The sequence below is a fragment of the Centroberyx gerrardi genome, chromosome 14 (assembly GCF_048128805.1).
Source record: "Centroberyx gerrardi isolate f3 chromosome 14, fCenGer3.hap1.cur.20231027, whole genome shotgun sequence".
NCBI lineage: Eukaryota > Metazoa > Chordata > Actinopteri > Beryciformes > Berycidae > Centroberyx > Centroberyx gerrardi.
Window position 1 is genome coordinate 5976569 of NC_136010.1, and position 27500 is coordinate 6004068.

General features: G+C 39.9%; 2 protein-coding genes and 3 non-coding genes across 5 annotated transcripts in view; 3 read left to right on the forward strand and 2 right to left on the reverse strand.

Moving 5' to 3' along the window:
• Positions 1-18184, forward strand: part of slc26a6.1 (solute carrier family 26 member 6, tandem duplicate 1) — a 19608-nt gene extending 1424 nt beyond the window's left edge. Inside the window, exons 3-16 of the mRNA XM_078288064.1 lie at positions 185-349; positions 1630-1782; positions 4022-4104; positions 4720-4867; positions 5842-5955; positions 6200-6277; positions 7183-7278; positions 7508-7614; positions 8549-8618; positions 12408-12497; positions 13073-13252; positions 14803-14857; positions 16389-16513; positions 17186-18184. Of these exons, the coding sequence (XP_078144190.1) occupies positions 185-349; positions 1630-1782; positions 4022-4104; positions 4720-4867; positions 5842-5955; positions 6200-6277; positions 7183-7278; positions 7508-7614; positions 8549-8618; positions 12408-12497; positions 13073-13252; positions 14803-14857; positions 16389-16513; positions 17186-17215 (1494 nt within the window). The 3' untranslated portion in view covers positions 17216-18184. The remainder of the gene's footprint in view (positions 1-184; positions 350-1629; positions 1783-4021; positions 4105-4719; positions 4868-5841; positions 5956-6199; positions 6278-7182; positions 7279-7507; positions 7615-8548; positions 8619-12407; positions 12498-13072; positions 13253-14802; positions 14858-16388; positions 16514-17185) is intronic.
• A 1459-nt stretch (positions 18185-19643) lies between these two features.
• trnar-ccu (transfer RNA arginine (anticodon CCU)) lies at positions 19644-19716 on the reverse strand. The gene has a single exon. It is a non-coding gene; the product is annotated as a tRNA-Arg (tRNA).
• A 1123-nt stretch (positions 19717-20839) lies between these two features.
• trnar-ccu (transfer RNA arginine (anticodon CCU)) lies at positions 20840-20912 on the forward strand. Its single transcript has one exon. It is a non-coding gene; the product is annotated as a tRNA-Arg (tRNA).
• Positions 20913-24063: 3151 nt separating this feature from the next.
• trnar-ccu (transfer RNA arginine (anticodon CCU)) lies at positions 24064-24136 on the reverse strand. The gene has a single exon. It is a non-coding gene; the product is annotated as a tRNA-Arg (tRNA).
• Positions 24137-27160: 3024 nt separating this feature from the next.
• The window catches only part of slc26a6.2 (solute carrier family 26 member 6, tandem duplicate 2), a 21804-nt gene continuing 21464 nt past the window's right edge, over positions 27161-27500 (forward strand). Inside the window, exon 1 of the mRNA XM_071906810.2 lies at positions 27161-27288. Coding sequence (XP_071762911.2) covers positions 27161-27288 — 128 coding nt within the window. The remainder of the gene's footprint in view (positions 27289-27500) is intronic.

The window sequence follows — 27500 nt, forward strand, 5'->3', positions numbered from 1 at the left end:
TTAAGGTTAGGGTTAGGTTAAGGTTAGGGTAAGGTTAAGATAGGGTTAGGTTTAGGCAAGTAGTGGTTATGGTTAGGGTTAGGGTAAGTCTCCAGGAAATGAATGTAAGTCTATGTAAATACCCCAAAAGTGACTTAAGTAAGACTGTGTGTGTGTGTGTGTGTGTGTGTGTGTGTTCCCCCAGCTCCTGCTGTACGTGCTGCTTGGAGGCGGTGTGTGTCGCTGGCTGTCTGACCCGGTGGTTCGAGGCTACACCACAGCAGCCGCTCTGCATGTTCTGATCCTGCAGCTGCCACTGATGACTGGGATACCTGCTCAGAGACACACCGGCCTGCTGGCCTCAGCCTGGGTCAGTTCAGATATACTGGTTTATATATACAGTTCTGCCAAACACACACGACAGCAGGCATCCGACCTGCTCAAGTGTCCATGAAGAATCCCTACCAGCTCCTAATTATCTCCATATACAATAATATCTCAATAATTATTAATAAAAAGAAAACCTTACAGTACTGTAATATGCTCCAATTACTTAAAAAACTAATTTATTATATCAATGACAAGACATTTCTTGTTTTTTTAAACACGTTTTAATGTGAGACGTGACATGACATCATTTGAAAAGCTATACCAGTTGAGATATAAGTTGACAAAGTTTCCTGTTGCTGTGTTTTTGGATTAATGAGGACATACACACTGTCTGATGGGCAGGTGCAGTGTTGGCGTTAGAGTACTCATTACTTTTTGTGGTAACTTAATCATTTCAATTTTGTTATTCAACAATGTTATTAGTTACTTTCTCAAACTTGCATTTCGTTGCTTTTATTTTCCTTTCAGATGGTTACATTTTTAGTTTGCAAATTAAAAAGAAAGAAAGAGACACAAGCTTCAGAACTTGGAAATTGACATTACTTTGAACTAGTGCTGGGCAACACGGTTGAAATCAATATCACGATAATCATAAGGATTTTTTTTCGATATGGATCTATATCACCATATGACTCACGCATGCAAAATCACATGTTAATGTGATTTGTGCTAATCATCATTTTATTCATTTTATTTTTAAATAAAATTTGCTTGTTAGCATCAATTTAGACAGCAGAATTGTGTGTCATGATATCCCAAAAATCCCCATATCATGGCAATATGATTCTACTGAAAGATGATAAACGATAATATTGAATTATCACCCAGCCCTTCTTTGAACTGATCAATGAACGGGATAGGAACATTATTGTTAACTGTAGTCTGTGCATCGGGGATAAGCGCCTGTCAACTAACCCTGTAATTAGGTTATAACCTGATGTGTTGTGAGCGCCATCTGCTGTTTATTTTGAGACCGGACATGATCGATAATCCTGCATTTGTCATCTTACTAGTTTACTCTATATCAGTGAGTGGTGCCCAGATAAATACCTATATGTTTTCTTTAGATAACAGCAGACTTTGTACTTTGTAGTGATAATTTCTATACAATAAGAGTGATGACATCACCAGAAAACTAACTAATTAACTAGTAACAAAGTAAAGTAACTAGTTAGATTCACAAGGTAACTTTCCCCAACACTGGCTGTGTGTGTGTGTGTGTGTGTGTGTGTGTGTGTGTGTGTGTGTGTGCTCTCCCAGACTCTGAAGGATGTTCTGTCTGGAGTGACCGGTGCTGTACCCGGAACTGTGTCTGTCTCTGCGGTTTCCATGGCGATACTCATCGGAGGCAAGATGCTGAATCAGCGCTTTAAGAACAAGATGCCCATCGCCGTACCCTGGGAACTCATACTGGTGTGGGATACAGACACACACACACACACACACACAAGACTCTCTTTCCTATAAAATGCAGCCAGATGGACAGATGCCACAGTGATGAAGTGATGAATGACTCATAATTATATAAAAATCTGTCTTTATGTGTCTTGTCCTCAACCCACCAAATCCCCACATAATTATCTGCACCTGTCCGCAGATTAACCATCACTTCCTGTGTACTGATGGTGTTTTGATTTCCTATGACCGATACTTTTAGATCCAGGTTTCATCGTCAGTCACTCTGGATAACAACTTAAAGAATAATGCCCAAAATGGAAATGAATCATCCTCCGAATCATCATCTCCTGCTCATTCATAGCCTATTTCCTTTTCTTTCTTTTTTTTTTACAATGGAATTATTTATAGTGATTGCTAGAGTGGTAATTTGGGTAAACAATGAACCCCTGTTGATCAGTATAGGTCGAACAACCACCAATATGTACTGTATACACAGAAAATAACGGAAACACAACATGAAAAAAGACTTTGAAGTAACTAAATCACAACTACAATGGCAGCTATACAGGTGAGTCATAGTGAGTGGAATGCTAATTAGCAGTTTGTGTCAGCTTTCAAAGACAGTCATCGTGTTTTATATGTGAGTTTTCAAAGAGACATGAGGCAGCTAACAGAGATCCGAAGAGGCGAAATAGTCGGTACCCAAATTCTAGGAGCATCGGTCACAAAAACTGCAAAATTGAATTGATGTGGAGAGGGGAACAGTCTGGGAAATCATGAAAGCATATGACAAACATGGAAAAACTGCATCAGCAAAGAGGAACAGTGGTTGCAAGTCAAATCTCGCTAGCAGAGACGCATGGTAAACAACTATGGTCTCAAAAAATTACCACAAAATTGGATCAACACCTCTGTGACACCTCGGCGGTCTCCATCCAGAAACTGCTTTTAAGTCCGATCCAACCTAACCCAAAGATGCATAACCTGGTGTAAAGAGCACAAAACCTGGACCGCTAAAGATTGGAAAAAAACTAATATGGCCGGATGAGTCATGCTTCAGCCTTTTCCCTGTATGCAGATGGGTTTACGCTGGGAGAAAGCCAAAGGATGACGCACTGTCTGTTGCCAACTGTTAAACATGGTGGTGGATCTGTGGTGGATTCATCAGGTCTGATTATCGTGTTCTTGAATAATGGTCCAGTATCCCACTACACACGGTTCAGGTCTTGTACAACAGCATTACAAGGATGACTGAAGCTGTAATGAATGCGAAAGATGGCCAAACTCCTTATTAGGTGCTTGATTTTTTATAGTGTTTCTGTTATTTTGTCCTCCCTATATGTGCAAATGTGTGGATTTTCTTGCAGGTGAATGGTTCCATGCAAGCTTTTGTGCCCTTGTGTGTGTGTGTGTGTGTGTGTGTGTGTGTGTGTGTGTGTGTATGTGTGTGGGTATGACTTAAGTCACTTTCAGGGACAAACACCAGACTTAAGACCAGTTGATTGGGGACGGCTTGTGCAATTGGGGACAAAAGCCGTGTCCCCAATTGGTAAAAAGCTGATTTTTGGGTCAGTGGTTAAGATTAGGGTTAGGTTAAGGTTAGGTTAAGGTTAGGGTTAAGTTAAGGTTAGGGTTAGGGTTAGGTTAGGTTAAGGGTTAAGTTTAGGCAAGTAGTGGTTATGGTTATGTTGTATGAATGTAAGTCTATGTAAATACTCCAAAAGTGACTTAAGTAAGACTGTGTGTGTGTGTGTGTGTGTGTGTGTGTGTGTGTGTGTGTGTGTGTGTGTGTGTGTGTGTATGTTTGTAGATAGATAGATAGATAGATAGATAGATAGATAGATAGATAGATGTTTGTAGATAGATAGATAGATAGATAGATAGATAGATGTTTGTAGATAGATAGATAGATAGATAGATAGATAGATGTTTGTAGATAGATAGATAGATAGATAGATAGATAGATAGATAGACAGATGGATAGATAGATAGATAGATAGATAGATAGATAGATAGATAGATAGATAGATAGATAGATAGATGTTTATAGATAGATAGGTAGATAGATAGATAGATAGATGTTTGTAGATAGATAGATAGATAGATAGATAGATGGATAGATAGATAGATAGATAGATGGATAGATAGATGTCCCGACATATTTTGACACGTTTTTCCCAAACTAGACATACGGATGTGTTGACAATATCATGTCCGTTTTCAGAGTGTTTTTCTTCCTGTGTTTTCTCCTCAGATAGTTCTGGGCACCATCATGGCGGTGCAGATGGACCTGGCCGGACAGCACAGCGTCCAGGTGGTGGGACACATACCCAGTGGGTCAGTAGAACTGGGTTTCTGTCTGTCTGTCTGTCCCCGTCACGTTGAGAAGCTTTTTCACACTGATCTTTTCCTCAAATCCCTGAAGAGTTATTGTACTTGGCGATTAAAATTCTTCTTGTTCCGCTAAAAGATCCCTACTGCTAAAAGATCCCTACTGCTAAAAGATCCCTACTGCTAAAAGATCCCTACTGCTGTATTGTTGAACTGATATTTACTTTAAGTTATAATGCCCCTTCCTCTATTACTTTGGACTCTATCTGTCTTGCTTCATTACTCGTCATCTCTTTCTCTCACTCCTCCTTCTTAAGTCCCCCTCCCCTCTTCTCCCCCTCATTCTTCATGCTTCTTTTCTCATCATAGGACCGGAAATGAGCGAGTCAGCTTTATTGTGTTATCCTTGATAGATTTTAAAGAATGCGATGTGTGTGATGTGGTCTCCAGTAAGATGTAATTTATGGAGTGCCACTTAACTTGAATTGTTGGTCATAACGCATTAGAATAATACCGTATATTGCACTGCTTTTCTTTGAATGCTGTACATCAATCAGTGAACCTGTCACCTGCTTCCTCCTCCTCCTCCTCCTCCTCCTCCTCCTCCTCCTCCCTCTCCAGCCTGTCTCCCCCGGTCCTTCCCTCTCTCTCCCAGGCCGGACAGCTGTTTCTCCCGGCTCTGTCGGTGGCTCTGGTCGGGTTCAGTTTCCTCTCCACCATGGGCGCAGTGTTCGCCCACAAACACGGCTACCGCGTGGACCCCAGTCAGGTACATTCACACAGCAAAACCTTCCCTGGATTATATAAGGTTGCAAAGCAAAACCACAACTCTCAGCATCAGCATCGTTTCAGAAAACAAATTGATTGGGCAAAGCCACACGGGAGCAGCGGGCCTGAGTCTTCCTCGCCTAAGGTTTTTTGATCCAGTTATTGCTGATACTGGTTTGACATAATTGAAAACTGCTGCAGGGAATGCACTGTCAGTCTGACCAATGAAGCAAAGTGAAATGTAAAATTAGGTTGAGGAATGTGTGAAGTGAAGGACAAGGAGAACAAGGCCTGGTTAGATTACATTAGTGCAGAACAAGCTCTGGTCAAACATGCAGTGAGCAGGTGTGTGAAGAGTTTTGGGATTTCCAAAAAAGTGACGCTTACTCTTACAAAATGATTGCATTGAAAGCCAAAAATTGAAGCAAATTCCAGATTATTTTTAAGTGATAGTTAGCTTTAGTCCTAGTTGATTTTGATCCAGGTAATGATTTCAGGCTTTCATTTCACTCTTGATTTGTAAAAGATATGCAAATGCTGCAAGTTGATTTGTTGACAGATTTGTCACAGACCCTTGATCTAATGCCCGGGTTTTGGCTTAATGACCATCAAAATCAAAATCAGCAGCACCCTAACTCTGTAAATCTCTCATGATAAGCTGCACACTTGAAACCAGGACTGCTTAAACCTTTTCAGCCCTGGAATCAAACCGGAAAAATGTAAGCTTTTGTTTTAGGAGCCAGACAGACAAAAACATATTGCAAAGTTCTTATTTCCATCCAGGTAAATGTATGTATTTCACGGGTCAGAGGCAGCCTGGATCAGCACCCATGATGCAGACAGGGGCTCAGTGTCATCCTCAAAGCCCAGACGCATACTTTATAAAATGCCGCTGTGGGTCATTCATACTGTTTCTGATTTGCCGAAACGTTTCACACCTCTGTCTGTCTCCCTGGTCGGTCTCTCCTGCTGCAGGACCTGCTGGCGCTGGGCCTGTGTAACGCTGTAGGAGGGCTGTTCCAGTGCTTCGCCGTCAGCTGCTCCTTCTCCCGCAGCATGGTCCAGGACAGTATTGGAGTGAAGTCCCAGGTAGTCAACGACAAAAGACATAAAACCTCATCCTTCACCTTTATTCATGGATTGTATTTAGATCTGTTTCTTTCAAAGCACTTCCCGTTCATGTCTTCTCTTTGGCTTAATATTCATCTGGAGTTCTTTCTGTAGTTGATTTTATCCTCTTTTTCCTCACCTATCTTCACTTTCCATTATCTCTTGCCGTATTTCTCTCCTAACTCATTTTCCTCCACTGTTTTTTTTTAATCTCTTTTCTTAGATGGCGGGTCTGGTTTCAGCTCTGATGATTCTAACCATCTTGTTGAAGATTGGTCATCTGTTTGAGCAGCTGCCAAAGGTGAAGTGTGTCTCTAACATCTATCATTTGTGTTCAACTTGTAAGTTGTATAGTAAAAGCTCTAATCAACAGCACCTTATTGCTTACGGCTTTTCTACATTTTAATTTTCACCGTTTGTTTTTGCCAAACAATCCGATTGGTCAAAGATGTGTGATAATTGTTAGTGCTGATAATTCCCATAAATTAAAAAATAAATTCCACCCAGTGAGCAAGGGAGTCACATGTATTGCTAACCTAACTATTGTCTGAAATCTATAATACCGTTAAGGACGTTAATTAACATTGTGGGTACTTCGGTGCTGCTGACCATCATCACCACACCTAAAATCACACCCTCTTAGGTTTTATTGTTTCATTCAACACTAGCAATCAGGCTTTTTTTCTGGAGTTTCTTTACTGATAATTACAAACAGGCCAAATAGATCAGGGCAAAGTTTACCAGAGAAATTTGAAGAGTTTCATTCCAAAATGACACCTATAAAACCACTTACAAAATTGGATAGAACAAAATTCAAAAACAAATGATGGTACTTATCATGTTATTTAAGTCTTTAATTGTCAAAATAATAACACAGCTACATACTGGATCCACCATATTTTGGAGTTATTAAATGATGAACTAGCATTTTGTAAATTTAACTCTAAATGTTCTCCTCAGTTTAGTGCATATGGGCTAGAAGTATAATTTCCAATTTCACAACATCGCTATTGGATATCAGGGTAGCCAATATTGGCGATCAGCTGTTCTTAAACCGGCACTGCTTGCCATAATAAACCAATATGAACTATGGGACATATCAGTAAAGACATTTTAAGCCGTCTCAACACATGCACCGTCTGGGTATGACTCACTGTTATGATTATTAATATATTATGTCTTAACCAGTGCTGTTGTGTGTTCCAGGCAGTGCTGGCAGTGATCATTGTAGTGAATCTGCAGGGAATTCTGGCTCAGTTTAAAGATGTGTGTGTTCTCTGGAAGTCTGATAGACTGGACCTGGTAGGACACACACACACACACACACACACACACACACACACACACGCACTTATCAAAAATGTAGTTGATCATTATCCAAGCTCACAGTGTAGTTCCCTGGTTATCAACAAGGCTCTACACAATCCCCCCAATAAAACCATTGATGGCAGCTCCTCCCTCCCTCCCTCTGCGCCTCCCTCCTCCTCCCTCCTCCTCCCTCCTCCTCCCTCCTCCTCTTCTTCTTCTTCAGCTGGTGTGGGTGGCGTCGCTGGTTTCCACGCTGATCTTCAACCTGGACCTGGGTCTGGCAGTGGCTGCCGTCTTCTCGCTGCTCATCCTCATCTACAGGACACAACAGTCAGTATGAAATATCATCAGTTTACAGGTGCTACATGTGTCGTTTTACCATCAATAAATCATCACCACATTCAATTTGAGACATTAGTGTTATCGCCGTAAACAAATGAGACCATCGCTGTGAAGACTGGCAGCCTCTGCATTTTACATTTTGTGTCACCAGGTCGAATTTCATAGAAAATCTGTTGGATTGCTTTCTGGCACAAAACAGGTAGAGGGCGCTGTTCTTCCAGAGCAAACAACTAAAACTTTCAGAGTTTCTCACAATTACAAATGGTGTAATGAGTGAAGGGTCTGAGGAAAAATCACTTCCAACATGTTGATCCTCTTCAGTAAAGCCAAAGAGAAAACCTTTGACAAAAGAAGCAGAGAGCCTCCTTGCAACAGGAAGCAACAGGGATTATGGGAAATGTAGTCTTAATTTTGAGAAACACTAACAGAACCACTAGTGTGAAATAGAGGCTATCAGTCATCTTGACCATGGTCTCATATGCTTATGGTAATTATACCAAGGTATCACAATTAATTTGACAGTGATGCAAGATGCTGCACATCGCACCTTTAATGGTGTTATCACACACTTACAAGTCACTTTAAACACGTTACCAGGACAACAAGACAGCAAGTGTGTTTTTATGTAATATAACTTTGATACAACATAGTATAGGAGTCAGTAGGGGGTCTATGAGTAGGAGTAGTGTTATGTACATTATACTGTATGTGCTACAGCAATATTGTTTTGGATTTATGTTGTCTTTGTTCATTTATTCACTTTCTCCACTGAGTCATTTTTCCTGAATTCTGAATATCATACAGCTTTTGTCTTCCCTTCCCTCCTCCCTCTCCCGACTCTCCCAGGCAGAAGTGCACTCTCATTTATATCCCCACATTTTCTCATCTCTCTCTCCTCTTTCATCTTGCCCTTTTCTTCTAGTTCCTCCGGTGTTACTTTGGGTCGTATTCCTGGTACAGACTGTTACAGAGACGTGGGACTCTACACTGAGGTAAACTCACTCTGCCTCACAGATGATTTTTAAACCTCAGGCTGTTTGATTAAGTTTGGCTTAGTTCAAGTTGAGGCAAGTTAATTAAATAAAGTAATGAATACAATAAGAACACTGTAAATCAAGACTTAAGGAAAACAAATTATGTAAAACACAAAAAATCCAATCCAACAATCCTAATGGGCTTCGTATCATCCTCTTTCTCTACCTTCCTGTCCTCTGCATCCCTGTTCTGTGCATTAATGTAATGTGCTTTAATTTTTTATTTTAAAGATTACATGGTCCTGTAGGTTGAGAAAAGTACATTGCACATTACATTACACAAAATGCATTAGTATTTGTTCACCTTGTAATTACATTGTTACACCCTTGTAAGTGCATTACAGCTTTGTCACAAATCCAAAACATTTAACACTTTACTGAATCAGTCTGTCATATATGACAGCTAACATACTAAATTCTCCAATCACATAACACAAAACACAAAACAAAAACAAAAATATATCCTCAGCTGAAACCCCAATCTGTCGGTTCTATTTTTACGTAGCACTTAACTATGAACTTGTATTCTCTTTCTCCATCCTCCTCTCATCTTGCATCTGTCACATATTTCCATACCAAACACAGCCAACTCTCAGCTGAGCTGCTCTCCTGTCGCACAGTCAGACACCGACTCCCCACACAACCTCAGTCTGACACACATACAGATGTAAGTTCAAATGAAATGAAATTCAAAGTATTTTGCATTTTGCTCCATCATGCCTCAGTGTCACGTAAGAAACAGGGTTGAAGCGTGAGTATGGAGCAGGGCAATGGGGAATGTTGCAGTAGTGGCCAAACACAGCACTCACTAATGCAAATGAATGCCAGTAAACATGCAAATTAGTGAGTTAATCACCCCAGTTATCTTTCTTTTTTGATTTGGCTGCAACATGAATATTTAACCCTATTTGTGTTTGTATGTGTCATTGTCAGAATTAAACAATCTAATGGTTCGAAATTGGGCAGTGAACCATAATTCATTACCACTTTGCCACCAAACAAACTAAGCCAGGATTGACTCTTATGTTGATGCATTCATTGGCAGAGCTGAAAACAGGCTCGATGCTGATGTTACATTTCTTCTGACGGGTGTAGCTGGCTGCAGGATGTTGACTGGCATAAACAATATGGCAGAAGAAGTGACAAGTAGTTCCTCAGAAATCTCCACAATCTGTTATATCTACACATGAAACTCAACTGGACCACAACTTTGTCACAAATCCAAATCGACCCAGCAAGCGTTTGACAGTTGTCAACCCAAATGAGCACAACATTTTCACATATGATATAAAGACATGGTAAAAGCTCATATTAAAACAACTTTGGAAGCTGTTTTGAACTGATATCAGAAAGATATTTAAGTCCCAGCTTCACAAAGCGATGCAGGTAGCAGTTCTGGGCGACTACAGACGTCGTTCTAACTTTCATTTCGGCGCTGTATTTACACGCCTTTTTAACTTTGCTGCAGGCCGTCGTATCAACATCTCCTCACCGTCAAGATGTCTGCAGGGAATAAACTCTCTCCTGAATCAGTTATATGGTAGCTAACAAATTCTCCAATGAAGGTCGGTCTGTCGGAAAGCTGATGCACCGCTCTGAACAGTAAAACTGTCATATAGCCAAACAACAAAAAACAAAACAAAAATAAATCCTTGGCTGAAAATCACCATCTGTCACACATCAAAACACCAAATTGCCATCAAAGGCAATCTGTCTTGGCTCGGAGCTTCAGTGAATTCCTGTCAACTTCTCTCTCTGTTCCCTCCACTTGATTTCCTCTCCTCAGTCTGTTACACTGGAGGCCAATGAAGAAATCCCCCTGTGCATGTATCTATCTTGCATCAGAAGTGTATGCGGTGGCGGCCATTGTAGAAGTCCTCCTTCACGTATTCATCCTGTATCTATGCATTAATTCTGTATTAGTGTTGCAGGCAGTTCTTTATTTAATGCTTTATTTAATACTGTAGAACCAGGTTTGTTTACTGTAAGACAAAAGTCTAGTGTCTCTCAGGCAGCGAGTTGCCAGACAGCTCTTTGTAACTTCCAACAGCTGAAAAGAGAGCAAAACCTGATTTTTCCAAAAAATCGCAAATAGATCGTCTTAGTGCAGCAGTAGTTAAGGAAGCATGAAATAAAAAGTGAGACTTAGCTGCTGCAATTTCCGTCACTGAAACAGGAAATTTAAAATAATTCTTATTGTTTGCTGTAACTGCTTGGAATTGAAATGAAATGTTTCTCATTTACCACATCAGGAAAGTTCAGCTAGTATCAGGATAGTCAGTCCCTGAAAAAATATACAAAATGTACTTTCAATAATTTCCAGTGATTTTTCTCTTTGCTTTGCCTATATGAACATTTTTAGTAATTATTGTATTGTCATTGCATTTTGCAAACCCCATCTGCCACCTTCTGTAAGACAACAAGCAATCAAAATTCTATTTGTAGCATTTTGGAACAAAACCCTTCATTCATCATTTTTTACTGACTATGCCAAACTTTTTTCTGTCTTTCATCCAAAGTACCAAACTCTAGTTTCAACCAAGCCTGTCTGCCATCTGCACTCGTTACTGAACTCCTTATAAACCTCCTTCATTGTCTCTACTCTCCACTCTGATTTCTCCCATTATCCTCCACAATCTGTCATATGTTCAAACCCCCAAACCCACCCAACTTTAACACTGTCACACATCACCAATGTGCTGCAGAAAGCCTCTGTGACTTCCAAGTCAACGCTCATGGTTTCCATACTTAGGCTATATATTTTTGAGATTTTGCAAGACATTTCCAATGTTATGTTATATTAGGTCATGGAATCTTTCCACATTTGTTGGATGATGTCAGTTACAATTCCAGAAAGTTGGTGGTGGTCAGTATGTGTTGTTGCTTCATGTTGCTTGCATGGCTATATGTGCCGAAATGGTGTTTGTTGTTGCTGTGTTGTTGTGCTGATGATGATTTGCTGTTTCCTGTTGCTCTGCATGGCTTGTGTCCTGTCTTCAGAGTTCTTGTTTTGTTGCTGTTGCTGTCTCTATGGCGTCTTGTTGTCTTCGTTATGTAAATTTTATCACTTTATAGGTTTTAAAACATCTCGCCAAAAGGACTGCAGTTGAAAATTAGCCAGCTGGCTAACACTGGCACATTTACAGAAATGTTGATTAATGTGTGTTGTCCTTATAAATAAATAAACAAACAAACAAAAAAAAGGAGAAAGAATATTTAGGGAAACAAAGTTTATGAAACACACCAACAATACTGAATCCAGTAAATGTTGTACAATCTACATATAAGTATATTAACTATACTATTTATAGCAAAAAATAATAGTAGGATTGGATAAGCAGACTAAGGCACACTTGTACATCCAATGAAATTAGAACGAATGTGGTTTCATAACTCATATCACGTCATCCCTCCTCTGTCTCTCTCTCAATTTCCTCCTGTCTGTCACCACTAACCTACATTGCAAAATTAGAAATATTCCCCAAAACATCTTAAAAAAAAAGAAAATTTTCTACCATATTCAAAACACATGCACAATATGATATTAGAACATTGTAAAAATGTATATGAATGCTTTGGAAACTGATATCAGAAAGATATTTATGTCCTGATTTCACAAAGCGATGTGACATGACATTATTACAGTATATTCGTCTTAGAATGAACTTATCTCTGTATTTTAAATGAATCACTGTGCCGGTACATATAGTATTACATGTATCTACTGTATGTCTGTGTTTTCAACAGGTGAAGCAAGTTCCTGGCGTGACGATAATCTCCTGCTCCAGTCCGATTTACTTTGCCAACTCTGAACTGGTCTTCACAGAGATCAGAGAGGTACACACACACACACACACACACACACACACACACACACACACACACACAGAGAATAGGGAGAAATGAAGGAGATTGAAAAGATGAAGAGAAAAAAGAGAAGAGCGCGTGATCAGCATAAGAGATGATTGTGAGTGAAAGAGCAAGAGAGAGAGAGATAGAGAGAGGCAGACAGAGAGAGAGAGAGTGAGAGAGAGAGAGAGAAAGGGAGTATAATTGTAATTGGCAGTGTAAATGAATCCAGATGAGCATCAATCCCACGGCTCATTTTCTCCACATGCAGAGTGCGTTCCTCCCACATGGGGACTGTCAATACCTGCACTCTGTTTTATTTGCTTCAGTGCCAACACCTGCACTAAACAATACAGCAGGTGTGTGTGTGTGTGTGTGTGTGCCTTGCTGCTTAGCTCCTGGCTGCCTTTCCCTCTGGTGAAATCCATACATATGCGTATCTCAGAAGGATGCTAGAAGAAATTAATTTCCCACTATACATACACATTTCCCACGTTACATGGAGATTGAAAAGTGCTCTAAAAAAAAATCCCACGTCTCACTTTTCTCGTCTCTCCATCCAGACAGTGAGTCGTGATCGGAGGGGAAACCCAGCTGTGGTCCAGACCTCTTCGTCTTCCTCCTCCTCCTCCTCCTCCTCCTCCTCCTCCCCAGCCCAGACACCAACACACACACACTATCTGGTTCTGGATCTCAGCTCTGTCAACTTCATGGACTCTGTGTCCATGACAGCACTTTGCAAGGTGAGGAAATACAATTGAATTGTCCAAATATGTGTAAAAAATTTAAAGTAAACACCACACGATAAATGCTTGGAGCGGTAATCCATGAGATCCTCGTTTTGTTTTGATTTGTTTTGATTTTGGCGACATCTTTGTTGCTCAGCGCTCACTGCTGTTGTGTTTCTGCACTGCACTTCCCAGAGATCACCTGTCAATCAAACAGTGTGGGCGGAGCTTGGATTTTCTGTTGATGTTTGAGTTTCTCTTTTCTTTGTCTGTGCAGCCATGGTGGCTATCGCTGCTCATGCTAACTACCCAGTTCTTCTTCTTCTGTTTGTTCTAAACAAACTGCTGTTGCTGCATGCATCACTTCCTTTTCAGCAGAGGATTTTTTCCCAGGAAAGACCAACCAGACGTAGTGTTTAGAACAGCAAATGGAAAAGCTTTCATGCCATGCATACAGGTTTAATCACTAGTGTGTTACATCAGTCAACGATAGAAAGTAGCAAAACAGACATTTATATATATGAACATGTTGCAGATTATTACTTTAATCAGACCATATCATGAGAGGGCTTCAGCACATGTGCAAATATGTAATATCTGGTGAAGATTTAAAGAGCTATACAAAATACATATTCTTTAGCAGCTTCATAAATAATCTCCCTTGATTTATATCATGCTTGCTGCTTGCTGGATGCTGCTTTTGACATGCTTTGACCTGCTTTTTTTTTTTTTATTCTGCAATACTAATACAGTACAGATGCAGAGCAGGCTGGTCCAACTCATTAGATCCATGGAAGCTATGCTAGCTTTACCTCCCACTGGGTCTGAAACCAGTAGATTGTCCTTACAATGAGAACCACCAGGCAAAAAACACATAATATTTAGTAATTTAAGTAATAATACTCTAGTAATACTGTCCTGATTAATGATCACTAAAAAGCAGGCAGTTTTTGCACAGGGCTTTTAAGACGGAGTGGGTTGTACAATAACGAAGCTATTTTTAGCCTCGGCTGAAGTAATTATGTAATTTAATTTGGTCCTTGGAAAGTCTGAATTGCAGCGTAGGTTGGTCTGAATGAATATCAGCCTTCAGTTGCCAAATCTAAGCTAGCCCATTCTGAACTTTCTGTTCATTAAAACTGCAGCACTGATTGGCTGTGCTCGCTCTGACCCGCTTCTGCCAGCCAGACATGTATAAGACAAATCATTATGTAAGACTGTAATTGCATGTTAGATAATGAAAATATGACAGTCGACACACACACATACTCATGCACACACACACACTTCTCACAGCTTTTTCTTTAATGGATCTGGCTAGGAGGGGAGTTATCAATTGTGCTGATATGACTTGATTTGTTATCTCTTCTTCTCCTTTGATCCTAATGACGGAAGAGAAGAATAATCCTCTTTGAACAGCTTGAGAGAGGCAACGTGTGCTTTTGGGTTGTATGAGAAAAGAGAACAAATTATATTCATGATGTAAACTGGTCACGGTGATTGTGTCTGCGTGTGTGTGTGTGTGTGTGTGTGTGTGTGTGTGTGTGTGTGTTTTGTTCCATTAGGTTGTGGAGGATTTAGAAGTCCAGGACGTCAGTGTGTTTCTGGCAGCGTGCCCAGGTTAGTTTCATACTCATATATCTCCTATAATATAACACACACTCTCTAGCTTCTCTGGTGGGCTGTATGAGTGTGTGTGTGTGTGTGTGTGTGTGTGTGTGTGTGTGTTATAGCTCTCACAGGTCAGTTTCCCACCAGTCCTCCCATACTGTAGCTCTGCATGACGCTTCTTTCCCCCTGAACTTCATGTAGCTGCAGTAACTTCATACAGCGAGAAACAAATGAAATACGCACCAAAAGACACAAGCTTCAATTTGTGAAATATAAACTAAGACTGGGGCTTCTATTCTGTCAGTAACAAAGTCTGAGTAATCATTACTTGTTAAAAATATTTGTTCTGCAGTCCAATCACAGCAACAGAAATGTTGTTTACCTCTGACTTCCATGAATCAAAGTAACCTGGGAGGATTTTAATCATTTAATGTTTCACATGACAGAACAGCCTCGTCAGTTTGTTTCGTTGCACTCAGGCATCACAGCTGAAGAGGGGAAAACAAAAATCCTTTCATCCTATCAGAATGAAATGTGTTATGTTGTATATGGACTCAATTACAAACACCTTTTGTATTCTGACTTTTATTTGTTTTCTTATTAACATATTCAAATTAGTTCACGCTAACTGATAATGGAATTTGCATATCACCTAGAGCCACTCTTCTTCTCAGTAAATAAAGTCTGAGCGCATTTTCTTGTTTCATCCTGCTGAACAACTACAAAGTTGGGAATTATTGAGGGATTTGTAAACTAATTATTTTCAAAATACCATGTATACACCAAAGATTTCAGATTTTTCCTTTTTTTTTTTTTGTTTAAATATATACAGTTGAAATGCCAAAAATACAAAAAAAACATCCTCTGTAAATTAATTTTGTTATGAAGCAGCATGTTAAATTCATTGGCCATATAAGTTGAAAAAAGTGTTTTGCAAGTGTTTTGGGAATATATCATTTTGAGAAAATGGTCGTTTACATGTTGTTTTTTTGTTTTCTGTATAACTACAACTATTGTTTGTTTTGGTGATTGTTTCGTATATTTTATGAAACTGCAGTAGTTGTAGAAGCAAAATCTTATAATAGGTCAAAATTGACCAATCCAGCCAAAATTGCCATTTTCATCCGTGGTGCCTTGCCCTTAATGTGCCAAGAATCAAATTATATTGTGGATGTCTATTTCCATACTTTATTTCCCAACAGAAGGAGTCATATTCCAGCTCCAGGCGCAGGTTGTGTACTAGACAAACTGCCTATAGGTCCTGTCTCTGCAGTGCTTAAATAAGTGCTTCTTTGTTTATTGGGTCAGGAACCAAAATTGCTGCGGCGTGTGGTTAGATAGACTGACATTTAGAGGCGGTTCAACTGAAAAGTCACAGGTTCAATCCCCACAACAGCCAAGTGTCCTGTCAGAAGAACCCAGAACCCGACTCAGTCACTGCACATCTGCATAAGAGTGTCTGATAAATCCTTGAAACTTCAATGAAATGAAAGCCAGTGGACCCAAACTACTATATGCATCATCCTGTATTTCCCAACAGAGCGAGTTCTGTCCCAGCTCCAGACTCAGGGTTTTATACCAGACGGTCTGCCCCGGTCCCGTCTCTTCCCCTCCGTCCACCATGCTGTCCAGCGCTGCCTTAGCACTCTGCCCGCCCCTCTGCAGGTATATGACATGATTATTATTAGGATTTTTTAACACTTTCATTTTTATATTTTGCAATTGGGATTTACTTTCCATCAGGTGGTCTATAAACAAGCAACACGGGCTTGAAAATCATCAATAAGACCCTAAAATCATAAAAAATATTATAAAATAATAAAACTTCGTATGAAAAGGCAAGGAATCTGCATACTATTTAATCAAAGAAGGAGGCCGAAAAAGTCTTTTAAAGGCATTTTTATAAGACCCTGATGAAGATGTAGTATCGAAACGTTTGTCTGCTATTATTTGCACTTTTTGCACATTTCGGTGAGCAGAGCATGAAAAATGGCCTCCTCCTTAGTCTTTTTGATTCCTTGCCTTTTCTTATGAAGTCTCTACTAATTGGAACCTACTCACCTGCTGCCAATCAAACTAAAGGACTAACCACAGGTGCAACAGTTCCATGAATACTTTTAAAATAGTAAAACTAACATATTAAACTAAGGGTGGATGGTCACATATGCATTTTGCTGAGCTGGTATCTTAAGGCACATCAAGACACTTCATTTTGACAATTGTTTTACATAACTGCAACTGTAAATATGTACTGTACCTTAACATTTAAGGATACTTTAAAGTCACTTTAGGTCACCTTTGATGAATTCCTTTACACCTGTTGTCATCTGCTTCCAGGAAATCAACCCAGATGCGAGCGAATGTTGACGCAACAACTTGGCTGCAGCTTTTCAAAGTGAGGTGCAGTCCAGGAAAGTCATCGTTCAGCAGCAACGGGACAGAGAGAAAACTGCTCAGGTGCTTGTCCGGGCCTTTTTAGCGGCTAACAGGACAACCAGAGCTTCATTTTCCTGAGAGAGAAAGTCCTAAACACACATTTCATACATGAATGTAAGCCGCACACACACACACACACACACATCCACACACACGTCCACACAATGGATGCCGATACCCAATCATGCATCTATAATACAGCAGCCGCTACAGCCTTTTCTTTAATCAGTGTTGTGCAGTATAGAAGAACAGACGCATTGTAATGCAAAACTTATATGCAGAAAGTGAAATAGCAATAAGGAATGTGTTGATTAGCCTCCAAAATGCCAACGCCTCCCAGTCGCACAGTAACGCAGCAAAGCAAAACCAAAACACTCCTGTAGCTGCAGAGCTGGGAGGCGACTTTGTTTTCATTGCTCTGAGCTGAAAGGACCGGAGCGGCCTGTGTGTGTGTTTTGGATTCGGTGACAATGGCAGTGTTGGTTTGGGGTGACGGCGGAAAAATGTGCGACTGCCCCTCCTTCTGTTTTTTATTGGGTTTTTTTTACAGTTTCTCTCTCTGGCAGAAAGAACAGCAGCACAGCCATTCAGGCAATAGATGACTGACAAAACTTTAACTTGTGAATCGTTGTGTTTTAACCTTTTTGTTTTCATGAATATAAATGATAGAGACAATTTTGATATTTTACAATTCTCAATTTATCCGGATATTTTGCTACCTTGGTCCCGCAGAGGTTTTGGCGAGGGATTTTAGAGAATATGCACAAGAACGCACAAGCATTACATTCATGACTTTGCAATAATGTGAACTATGCAACCACAGTGTAGCAATAATCAATTTTGTGGTATATTTTATGATAGACAAATACAGAGGCTTTGTCCTGTATATTGTAGTTTATATAAAATGCTGTAAAACATAAAAACTATTGGACCAGTGTGGCTTGTTTTGAGTTTCTGAGAACAGATTTTACCTCATATCATACCACAGATTTTACACAATATAGGTTTAACAAAAAATAATACAATAAATCAATGGTGATACTGTTTGAACTCTGTTGTTGAAACTCCATATCACAGCAGACAGACGCAGCATTGATAACTTCTTAATAGAGCTGACTCGTTAAATAAATATTAGAGAGCCATAATTTTACTCCTCCCTCTGAATGGCCTCATAAATAACAACCTGTTAGATAGCAGGGGTGTGTGTTGTATTAAAGAGGTGAACCAGGGGGTAAAGGTCAAAGGTCATAATGGTTCCCCTGCCCTGCTGGTTAAATAAGCATGGAGGTTTGCTTTCACTGGCTGGGAATGCCAAAAACCCATGCAGAAAAAGTGTTGCTGTGAGGAACCACACATGTAAACCATGTCCAGAGATGGTGGAGGAGTAAAAAACATTTCACTTGCTCATCAGTATCTCCTCCTCTGCTGTTTGTCTTCTTTCTCGTTCTCTCAGCCACCTCCTGTATCAGTGAAGAGAAAATACAAAAAGGGGAGGGGACTAACATTTCTTATTTTAAAAAAAATGTATTTAAAAACATGGAAACCTGTGCTGATGACAGCCAGATGGCCAAAACATGTTGGTTTTTAATTGTTCCATCATGAAAGTAGCCGCCAAATACGGTAATGCTGCAATTATACATATAAAAATGGAACAAAATTGACAGTAAATTGGACAGTAAAACATCAGATCTAAACTTTGATAAAAAAAAAAAAATGTTTTTCAGGAAGTGAGTATTGTGTTGATATCTCAGTAATCACTAAAAAGAAGACATGCTCTTTACAGTGCAAAAGTGATTAAAAAAAGCTGTTAATAACACTATGGCGTTCTCAGTTTCCATGTTCGTGTGAAAACAAATCAAAAGTGGAAAAGTGTTAAAGGTTTCAGCTCCTGAAAGTGAAACATTTGCTTACATTTTCCGTTGTCTTCTCTTTTCTTTGTTTTTCATCATGTCAAATTAAAACCTTTTTTTTGTCACTATCTGAACTTCTTAATGTCCTTTTTTTCGGCCTGATGCCTTAACTGGCTACAACCAAAGTAATTACTAGTGCCTTAGTCAACACAGGCGCAGTATCAGACGTCTTAAAATCACACCTTAATGATATAATGGTTCAGTCGTAATAGCACACACAGTATATTTAGGGATTTGTTGCCTCACATCTACCTCTGAAACACGTGCATGCACACATTTCACCAGAGAGGGGGGGGCAGAATGCAGAAGCAGCCAGGATGAAAGAAGAGTCCCGGGCTCCCTGTTGTCCTCCAGGCCAATCAAAACGCTGTTAGCAGAGATGATTTGGATCCATGGACCACTGGGTTTTTGGGCCCAGATCTCTTCCACTGCTCCACTCTGCTGTCAGTCACCCCAGATGGGACTCGAACCCACAATCCCTGGCTTAGGAGGCCAGTGCCTTATCCATTAGGCCACTGGGGCTACAGGGTTGATGAGAGAGAGAGAAAAAGGTAGAGAGACAGCACAGAGAACAACAGAGTGCTGTAGTGAAGTGACAGAATAAACAAGCACATATACGTTGAGGCCCACGGCGCACTGGTTTAAATCACAGAACGTGATGAAAATTTGTCCGCAGCTGGAGTGTTTAACTTTAGAAATTAAACACCATTTTAATATTGATAACCATGGTATTCCATACTTAAAATGATGTAAATCAGTAGGCTAACTTTATTAACTCACCAACGCACAGGCTCCATGCAAACCGTCCCTGCGTGAGTGACTGAGTGACCTGAAGTAACCCGGGGCAACAGCTGATTTGTGCAGGCGCCATGTAAACCGCCCCTGAGTGAGTGAGTGAGTGAGTGAGTGAGTGACTGAGTGAGTGACTGAGTGACTGAATGAGTGACCTGAAATGACCACTTTCTGCCCACGGCGCTCGCTCTGCATGGCGCGCTGTGGGAAAAATGAGAAGCTTATGACCAACATGCTGGTAGTCCTGAACCCAGGCTGTTTTCCTGACATCTACAGTCTGTGGCTTATATCCCCAATTCATAAGAGTGGAGACAAATTGAACCCATATGTAGAGAGAATTACAGAGGCATATGATTGAGCAATAATCTGGGGAAGATGTTTAAACAACAGAATTTCCTTCAATTTCCTTAACAGAGATAATGTCTTGACAAAGCATTCCTCCAAAACCCAAACTCCAAAAAATTCCCCCAAATTTCTTCCAAAACATGAAAAAACATGTTCAACATCTAAAGAATGCTCTGCACTGCCTCATTAGGAAACATTTGTGAATATTTTTGTTTGTTTTGTGGCCTAGTTCATTTCAGCATGTGTGGCCCCAGTGGGAATCAAACCTCTTCCACTAACAGTTTCAGTGCCTGATAACAACAATAATTCACTTTTGCGTTTTGGTTTCTTTATCCCAAATGTTACAAATATGATTATTTTCTTTGTATCATAATTTTAACTTCAGTTACTCTAGTTGAAGGTCGGAAAGCAGTGTTAGTTTGATTGACAGTCAGTTGGACAGGCTCAGCCTGTGTGCATTCTTCGTGCTTTCGGTGCGTCACTGTCTCTCTATGTTTCTGTTCCTGAAGCCCCAGTGGCCTAATGGATAAGGCGCTGGCCTCCTAAGCCAGGGATTGTGGGTTCGAGTCCCATCTGGGGTGACTGACAGCAGACTGGTGCAGTGGAAGAGTGCTGGGCTCAAAACCAAGAGGTCCATGGCTCCAAACCATCATCTGCTAACAGACTTTTACGATCTTGTACACTCAGAGAGAGAAATAGAGTGGCAGATGCAAAGAGAGAGAGAAGAAAATGAGAAATAAATCAGATTACAGCAACAGAGATACAGATAGAGAATGCAGAGAACATAGAACAGAAAATAATACCATAACACACCATTTGGTGGATGCTGTTATCCAGAGCAGCACCTCATTGACCTAGTTACTTTTCAGGATGAGTGGCCCCAGTGGGAATCAAACCTCTTCCACTGACAGCTTCAGGTTCTTGCCCTGAAACATAAAACACTGTTAGCAGAGGATGGTTCGGATCCATCGACCTGTTGGTTTTGGGTCCAGCACTCTTCCACTACTCCACTTTGCTGTCAGTCGCCCCAGATGGGACTCGAACCCACAATCCCTGGCTTAGGAGGCCAGTGTCTTATCCATTAGGCCAGTGGTTCTCAACTTGGCGTCTGGGGACCACCAAGGGTCCTTGAGGGGGTTCCAGGGGGGTCCCCATTAAATTGATGAAGTGTTAAACTTCACCATTATTTAATTAAGAAGTTAACACAATTAGAGAATGTAGAAGAAAGACTATTTTGATCATAGTTTCACTGTTATCTCTCTTCCTACAATGCTGATAGTCATGGAATTCTGGGCAAAATCATATCTAACAATAAAAATATTTGCAGATTTGGGTTCGAGAGACAAAATCTCATCAAATGGGGGTCCCTAGCCCTAATGTGGACTAAATTAGGGGTCCTTGATATGAAAAAGGTTGAGAATCACTGCATTAGGCCACTGGGACTTCAGTAGTGACAAGTGAGGAAGAGAAACAGAGAGATACAGCAACACACTGAGAACAACAGGGTGATGTAGTGAAGTGACAGAATACAAAAAGAGTCTGTTTTCCTCACATCTACAGTGAGTTAGTTTAGGGTTAGTAACCCTAACCCTAAAATCTAGACTAACTAAACTCTAAAATTTGTTTAGGTCACACTGAATTATTAAATTGCCACTGAAAGGGATCATTTCTTTATTTCTTTGATTCTGTCTTTACATGTAATGATGTCTGGTGTTGCAAGGGGATGATTATTATTGAGTGTGTTTGTAGATTGTATTCCCTCATTTAGGATTTTTCCATCTTTCAGTCATCTTGTTTATGATTATGTTATTGATTGATTGTTTTCGATTATGCAACGTATGCACATATATATTTACCACCTTGATCACTTTTGTGTAGATCCAACTGAATGAACATACTTGTGTTAGAAATGTTAATTAGGGGGGATTGTTGAATTGTGTACACTGTGTTCTTGTTAGCTGAAAGCTGAAAGCTGACCTAGTTTCAGGATGTGCCTGATGTTCCTGCTACAAGGCCGTTCAGCTCCAAGCGTCAGTCGGACGTCAGCTATCAGGCGTAGGGAGACATTTATCTGTCATGTACGTAACTGACCACTATACAGATCACTGGTCTCTCTCAGTACGGAGAGACTGACATCACTGACTGTTCATGTTGTTCTTCTCCAAAGATGCATCATTAAACTTCTACCAACAGATCAGATCGACTCCTGTCTGTTCCTGTGCGCCGGTATCAATAAAATCACCATAATACAACACTTGTATCCTTAATTCATAAGAGTGGAGACAAACTTAACCTATATATATATATGTATATATCTGATATATATATATATAGAATTACTGAGGCATGTGATTGAGCAATAATCTGGGTAAATAAGTGATTTAAATAGAATTATCAATTTCCTTAACAAACACGTCTTGACAAAACAATCAAACTGAATTTCTTCCAAAACAAAAATAAATTTTTGAAAATACATAAAAACATCCCAAAATAATTTTCTCCAAGACATCAAACAACATATATAGCATCTACAGTATAGACTTCGCTGCCTCGTTAGCGAAAAAATAAGATTTTTTTTTGCTTGTTTTGTATATTTTAAATAAAGTAGTTGATTCAAGCTGGCATGAAGATCTGTACACACTGTTTTAATGTGGTGTAAAAAAGTACAAGGTGTTGCTGGTCTGTAGCTGCAACAACACCAAAAAATGTATCATTTATGTCTCCTGTTAGTATTGTTTCAGAATAACAAACTACTAAGGCCTTATAAATTATTGAGTGTATTTAGCATTATAAATGCCTTCTGATGCAAAGTATCCACTCATTTATGTCTCATTTACATTTCTATATAGGTAAACAAATCTGGAATTTCTAATAAACAATCTCTTTATTTACTATAATAACTCCTTGGTTTTGTATATTGCACATTACTGTCTCCTTAATATGAGGTTAGTGATACATTTCAGTATAATGGAAAAAAATTGTGACCATTCAATTTGTATGTTATGCAATATTTATATAAATGTAGTTGGACCAATCTACAACCTCTGGCCAACCTCAAGTCAATGAATTGAATTGACAGAGAAAGAAAAGGAGAACTAGAGTGACAGATGCAAAGAGAGAGAGAAGAAAATGAGAAATAAATCATATTAGAGCGACAGAGATACAAAGAGAGAATGCAGAGAATGAGAAAATGAAATGAACATTATAAAATGCCTTACCATCTGGTGGATGCTGTTATCCAAACAGCCACACTGACCTCGTTCATTGTTAGGGTGAATGGCCCCAGTTGGAATCAAATCTCTTCCACTAACAAAATGAAGCTATTTCCACTGAACTGTGCAGGGTTTTCAATGTTTTGCATAAATACATGTTCACTGATAAACAGTCATTGAATTTAATTGACAGAGAGACAGAGAACTAGAGAGAAAAATGTAAAGAGAGACAGAGAAGAAAATGAGAAATAATATTATTAGAGAGAGAATACGGAGAGAGAATCTAGAGGCTGAAAAACATAAAGAGAATATAACATAATATGCCTTTTTGGTGGATGTTGTTATCTAGAGCACCTCACTGACCATTTCATTTTCAGGATGGGCGGCCCCAGTGGGAATCAAACCCTCTTGCCCTGAACTGCACAGAACCATAAAAGCCTGTTGGCAGATGCTGGTTTGGATGAACGGACCTCTGGGTTTTGGGACGAGGACACTTCCACCCCTCCACTCTGCTGTCAGTCACCCCAGATGGGACTCGAACCCACAATCCCTGGCTTAGGAGGCCAGTGCCTTATCCATTAGGCCACTGGGGCTACTGGGAAAGGGTTCATCATGGAGGAAATAGTGCATTTAAAAAGAAAATGTATTAAATAAGCCCTCAGTTTCAGTGCTATATAATCACTCCTACTACAACTACTGTATGGAGATCACAGATTGTGGCTTTAATTAACACAAAAACTAATAGAAACTTATAACATAAACTGTGACATTTTTGAGGGCATAAAGTTTTTCTTAATCTCTTCACTTCACTGCTTACTTGCTGAATTGTATTTGTTGCGTGGCAAAATTAGGTTATTGACCATTATGTCAGGAAATATTTGGAAGAGCTGGGCCTTGCCGATTTCAATGTAATAATATATTGATTCACATTCACACACACATCGAATTTTATCTAACACTTTTGATAGTTTTGAACAGCTGCCCCAGAGTCAAATCAGCTGTATGAGTGGACAAACAACTCTCCAATCAACAGTTGTCAACTCCAAATAATTTACTGTTCATTTACTTTACTGTGTATTATCCAGATTGACTAATGAGTGCTAAAGCGGAATAAACAAAAAATTCCTAGATCACCAACATTACAACCAATAGAGTAAAGAGTCAAAGCCACAGTGCCTGGACAACAGGTGCATCACATAATTTATTCCTTCAGTGTGTCCTGAGAAAGATCATGTGAGATAGAAAAGGCAAAGAGAGGATAAATAGATGACTCTGTCCTCAAGAAATCTCACTGTTTGAACTGCTTCGTTAGCCAGTATCTGGTCAATCTTGTGGTTAATTTGTCCTCCATTCACTTTAGTGTGGTTTAAGCATAAACACACTGACTGTGCTGAAATGACTGACTAATCTAATCACACACAGATAAGACTTATCTTGGACTCATTTCTATGCATGCTGTATGTGATTCTGCGTATACATCTGTGCACCCATTGCTCTAATTGTCTGTATGTCTGCATGTATGTATAGCATGCTGTATATAAGTCTAAACTCAATTTTTGCTGTATATAAGTCTAAACTCAATATGGAATACAGTAAAATAAACAAAAAGTGATCAGCGTTCTTTACATTAAAAAGGAATAAAAGTCTACGGAACAAAGTCTATCGACCTGTCTGCAGCTGCAAGGTGACTTTATAACTCACGTTTGGTTTTTGAACTTTGCCCTCTATCTTCACAACAATGTCCAACACTGTATGTAAACTTCTCTTCAAGGTCTCAGAGCAGAGCAGCAGAGGGGGGAACGGGACAGTCTCACACTCATTGACAGAGGACAATTAGGTGAAGGAGAGAAGGGAATTACACCTGCAGGGGCGTTTCTTCTCTTCCCTGGATCAGAGGATTTCACCTGGATGTCTACAGACCATCTTTGGATCCTCTTGATTGCAGATTTTACTCAAGAACCATATTTTCCCTGATCTGTTGGGTGCAGAAAAGAATAAGCTAGAGGTGTTGTATAATCGTCACACAGGCTGAGTTTTCAAAATTGGATGTCAGCACCTGGAACAGCTTGGATCTGATGGAAAACCCCGCCGCAGGTTCAATTTGAAGCACAAGGACCGCTGCACACAGGCAGGATTAATTCTTCATAAAGTGGGATGTACAGTCTTTGATCCCCGGACTGGATTGAAGGAACGTTTTTATTGAGGTAGGAGGCTTTCACAGCTGCCCTGACCCATAACTGAGAGAGGCAGATTTAGACGAAGGGCTTTTCTTCTGAACGGGAGGAGCCAGAAGAGGACTTCAGCAGACTCACACAGTAACAGACAAACCTTTGGAGTTTGCCACTTCTGCACAGCAGGGCATTTCGCTGATACAGTCGCACCAGACAAGGTATTGTAATTATATTATTATCGTCTCCAGCTTCCCTCTTGCCAAAAGAAAATTGATTTAAAACTTAATCTCAGATGAATGCGGTGAAAAAATCTGATTTTTCATACCATTCGCTCAGTGATAAATCAACTAACAACTAATCTTTCTCTCACTGATGAATCAACCCCACAACAGCTAAGTGGAAGTGTAATTTTCAGACAGGCTGTAAGGCACTACCAGGGCTGTAATTTACAATTACATTTAAAGCATTCAGCTGACACTGACTTACTCAGAGTGACTCCCAATGAGTGCAGGAGTAGAATTAGCTTCCAGGTGCTACAAACATCGATATATCATTGTCAAATTAATCATGATAACGTGGTATAATTACTGTAAACAAATGAGACCATGGTGGAGATGATTGGTAGCCTCTAGCCTCACACCGGTGGCATTGTTAGTGCTAGTGTTTCAATCTCAAAATTAAGACCACACTTCCCATAAATCCTGTTGCTTTGTGTTGCCTAGAGGATGTTTCCACTTGTTCCCCCTCCTCCTCCCTGGCGTTTTTGGCCTTTCACTCCACTTCACCACTTCTAAATAAACTCTGAAAGCTTTAGCTCTGTTTGCTCTGGAAGAACAGCACCCTCTTCCTGTTTTGTGCCATAAAGCAATCTCCCTTTGTGTTGTAAAGCAATCCAGCAGATTTCCTGCAAAATCTGAATCAGTGGCACACAATATAAAATGCAGTGTAGAGGCCGGTAGAGGCTGACAATCTTCTCAGTGATGGTCATGTTTGTTTACGGTAATAATACTAATATCTCAAAATGAATGTGGTGATGATTTATTGATGTTAAAATGCTAGATCCTCCTCCAACTTAGCACCTTGCATTCCAATTTTCAATTATATTATAAGCAACCAATAGTAAGGAGTGTGAGTGTCAAAGCCACAGGAAACAGATAAAATAAAACAAATGAAGAGTCTTTAGATATTTTTTTTCTCCACTTTTTTACTGGGGGAAAAAAGTGGCACATGCTCTCACGTAATGATTGCAGCTATGTTAGATACACATATCATGGAATATTATCACGGTGATCACATATTGGAATGTAAGGATGGATGTAAGTGTCTGTATTTTTGAAAGAATGATTAAAAAGAATGGGTAAAGATTTTCTGGAAAACATATATAGCATTTTGGAATGAGAGACCTTAAATATTCCTCCACCCCAAGTGTAGCAGCTGTTTGGATCCATGATGGAGAGGAGGCGAGCAGGCTACAGCGTCCACAGGGAGGTCCTGGATGAAGAAGCCGTGGACGAGATGGCAGAGAAGTCTGACACCAAAACAACTCTGTCAGAGAAAGTCAGAGAGTCTATGAGGTAAAGTCTGTTAAGTCTAACATGTATCTCATCCCATCTTTCACTTATATACTCTTGTTATGTGATATGTTCATATCTTCTTGAACCTGTAATAAGCCTTGCAGCAGCATTTTGGACCATCTGCAGCTGATGTAGAGAGCTAGAGGCAACAAAGGCATTGACAACTCTCTCTCTCCTCTCTCTCTCTCTCTCTCTCTCTCTCTCTCTCTCTC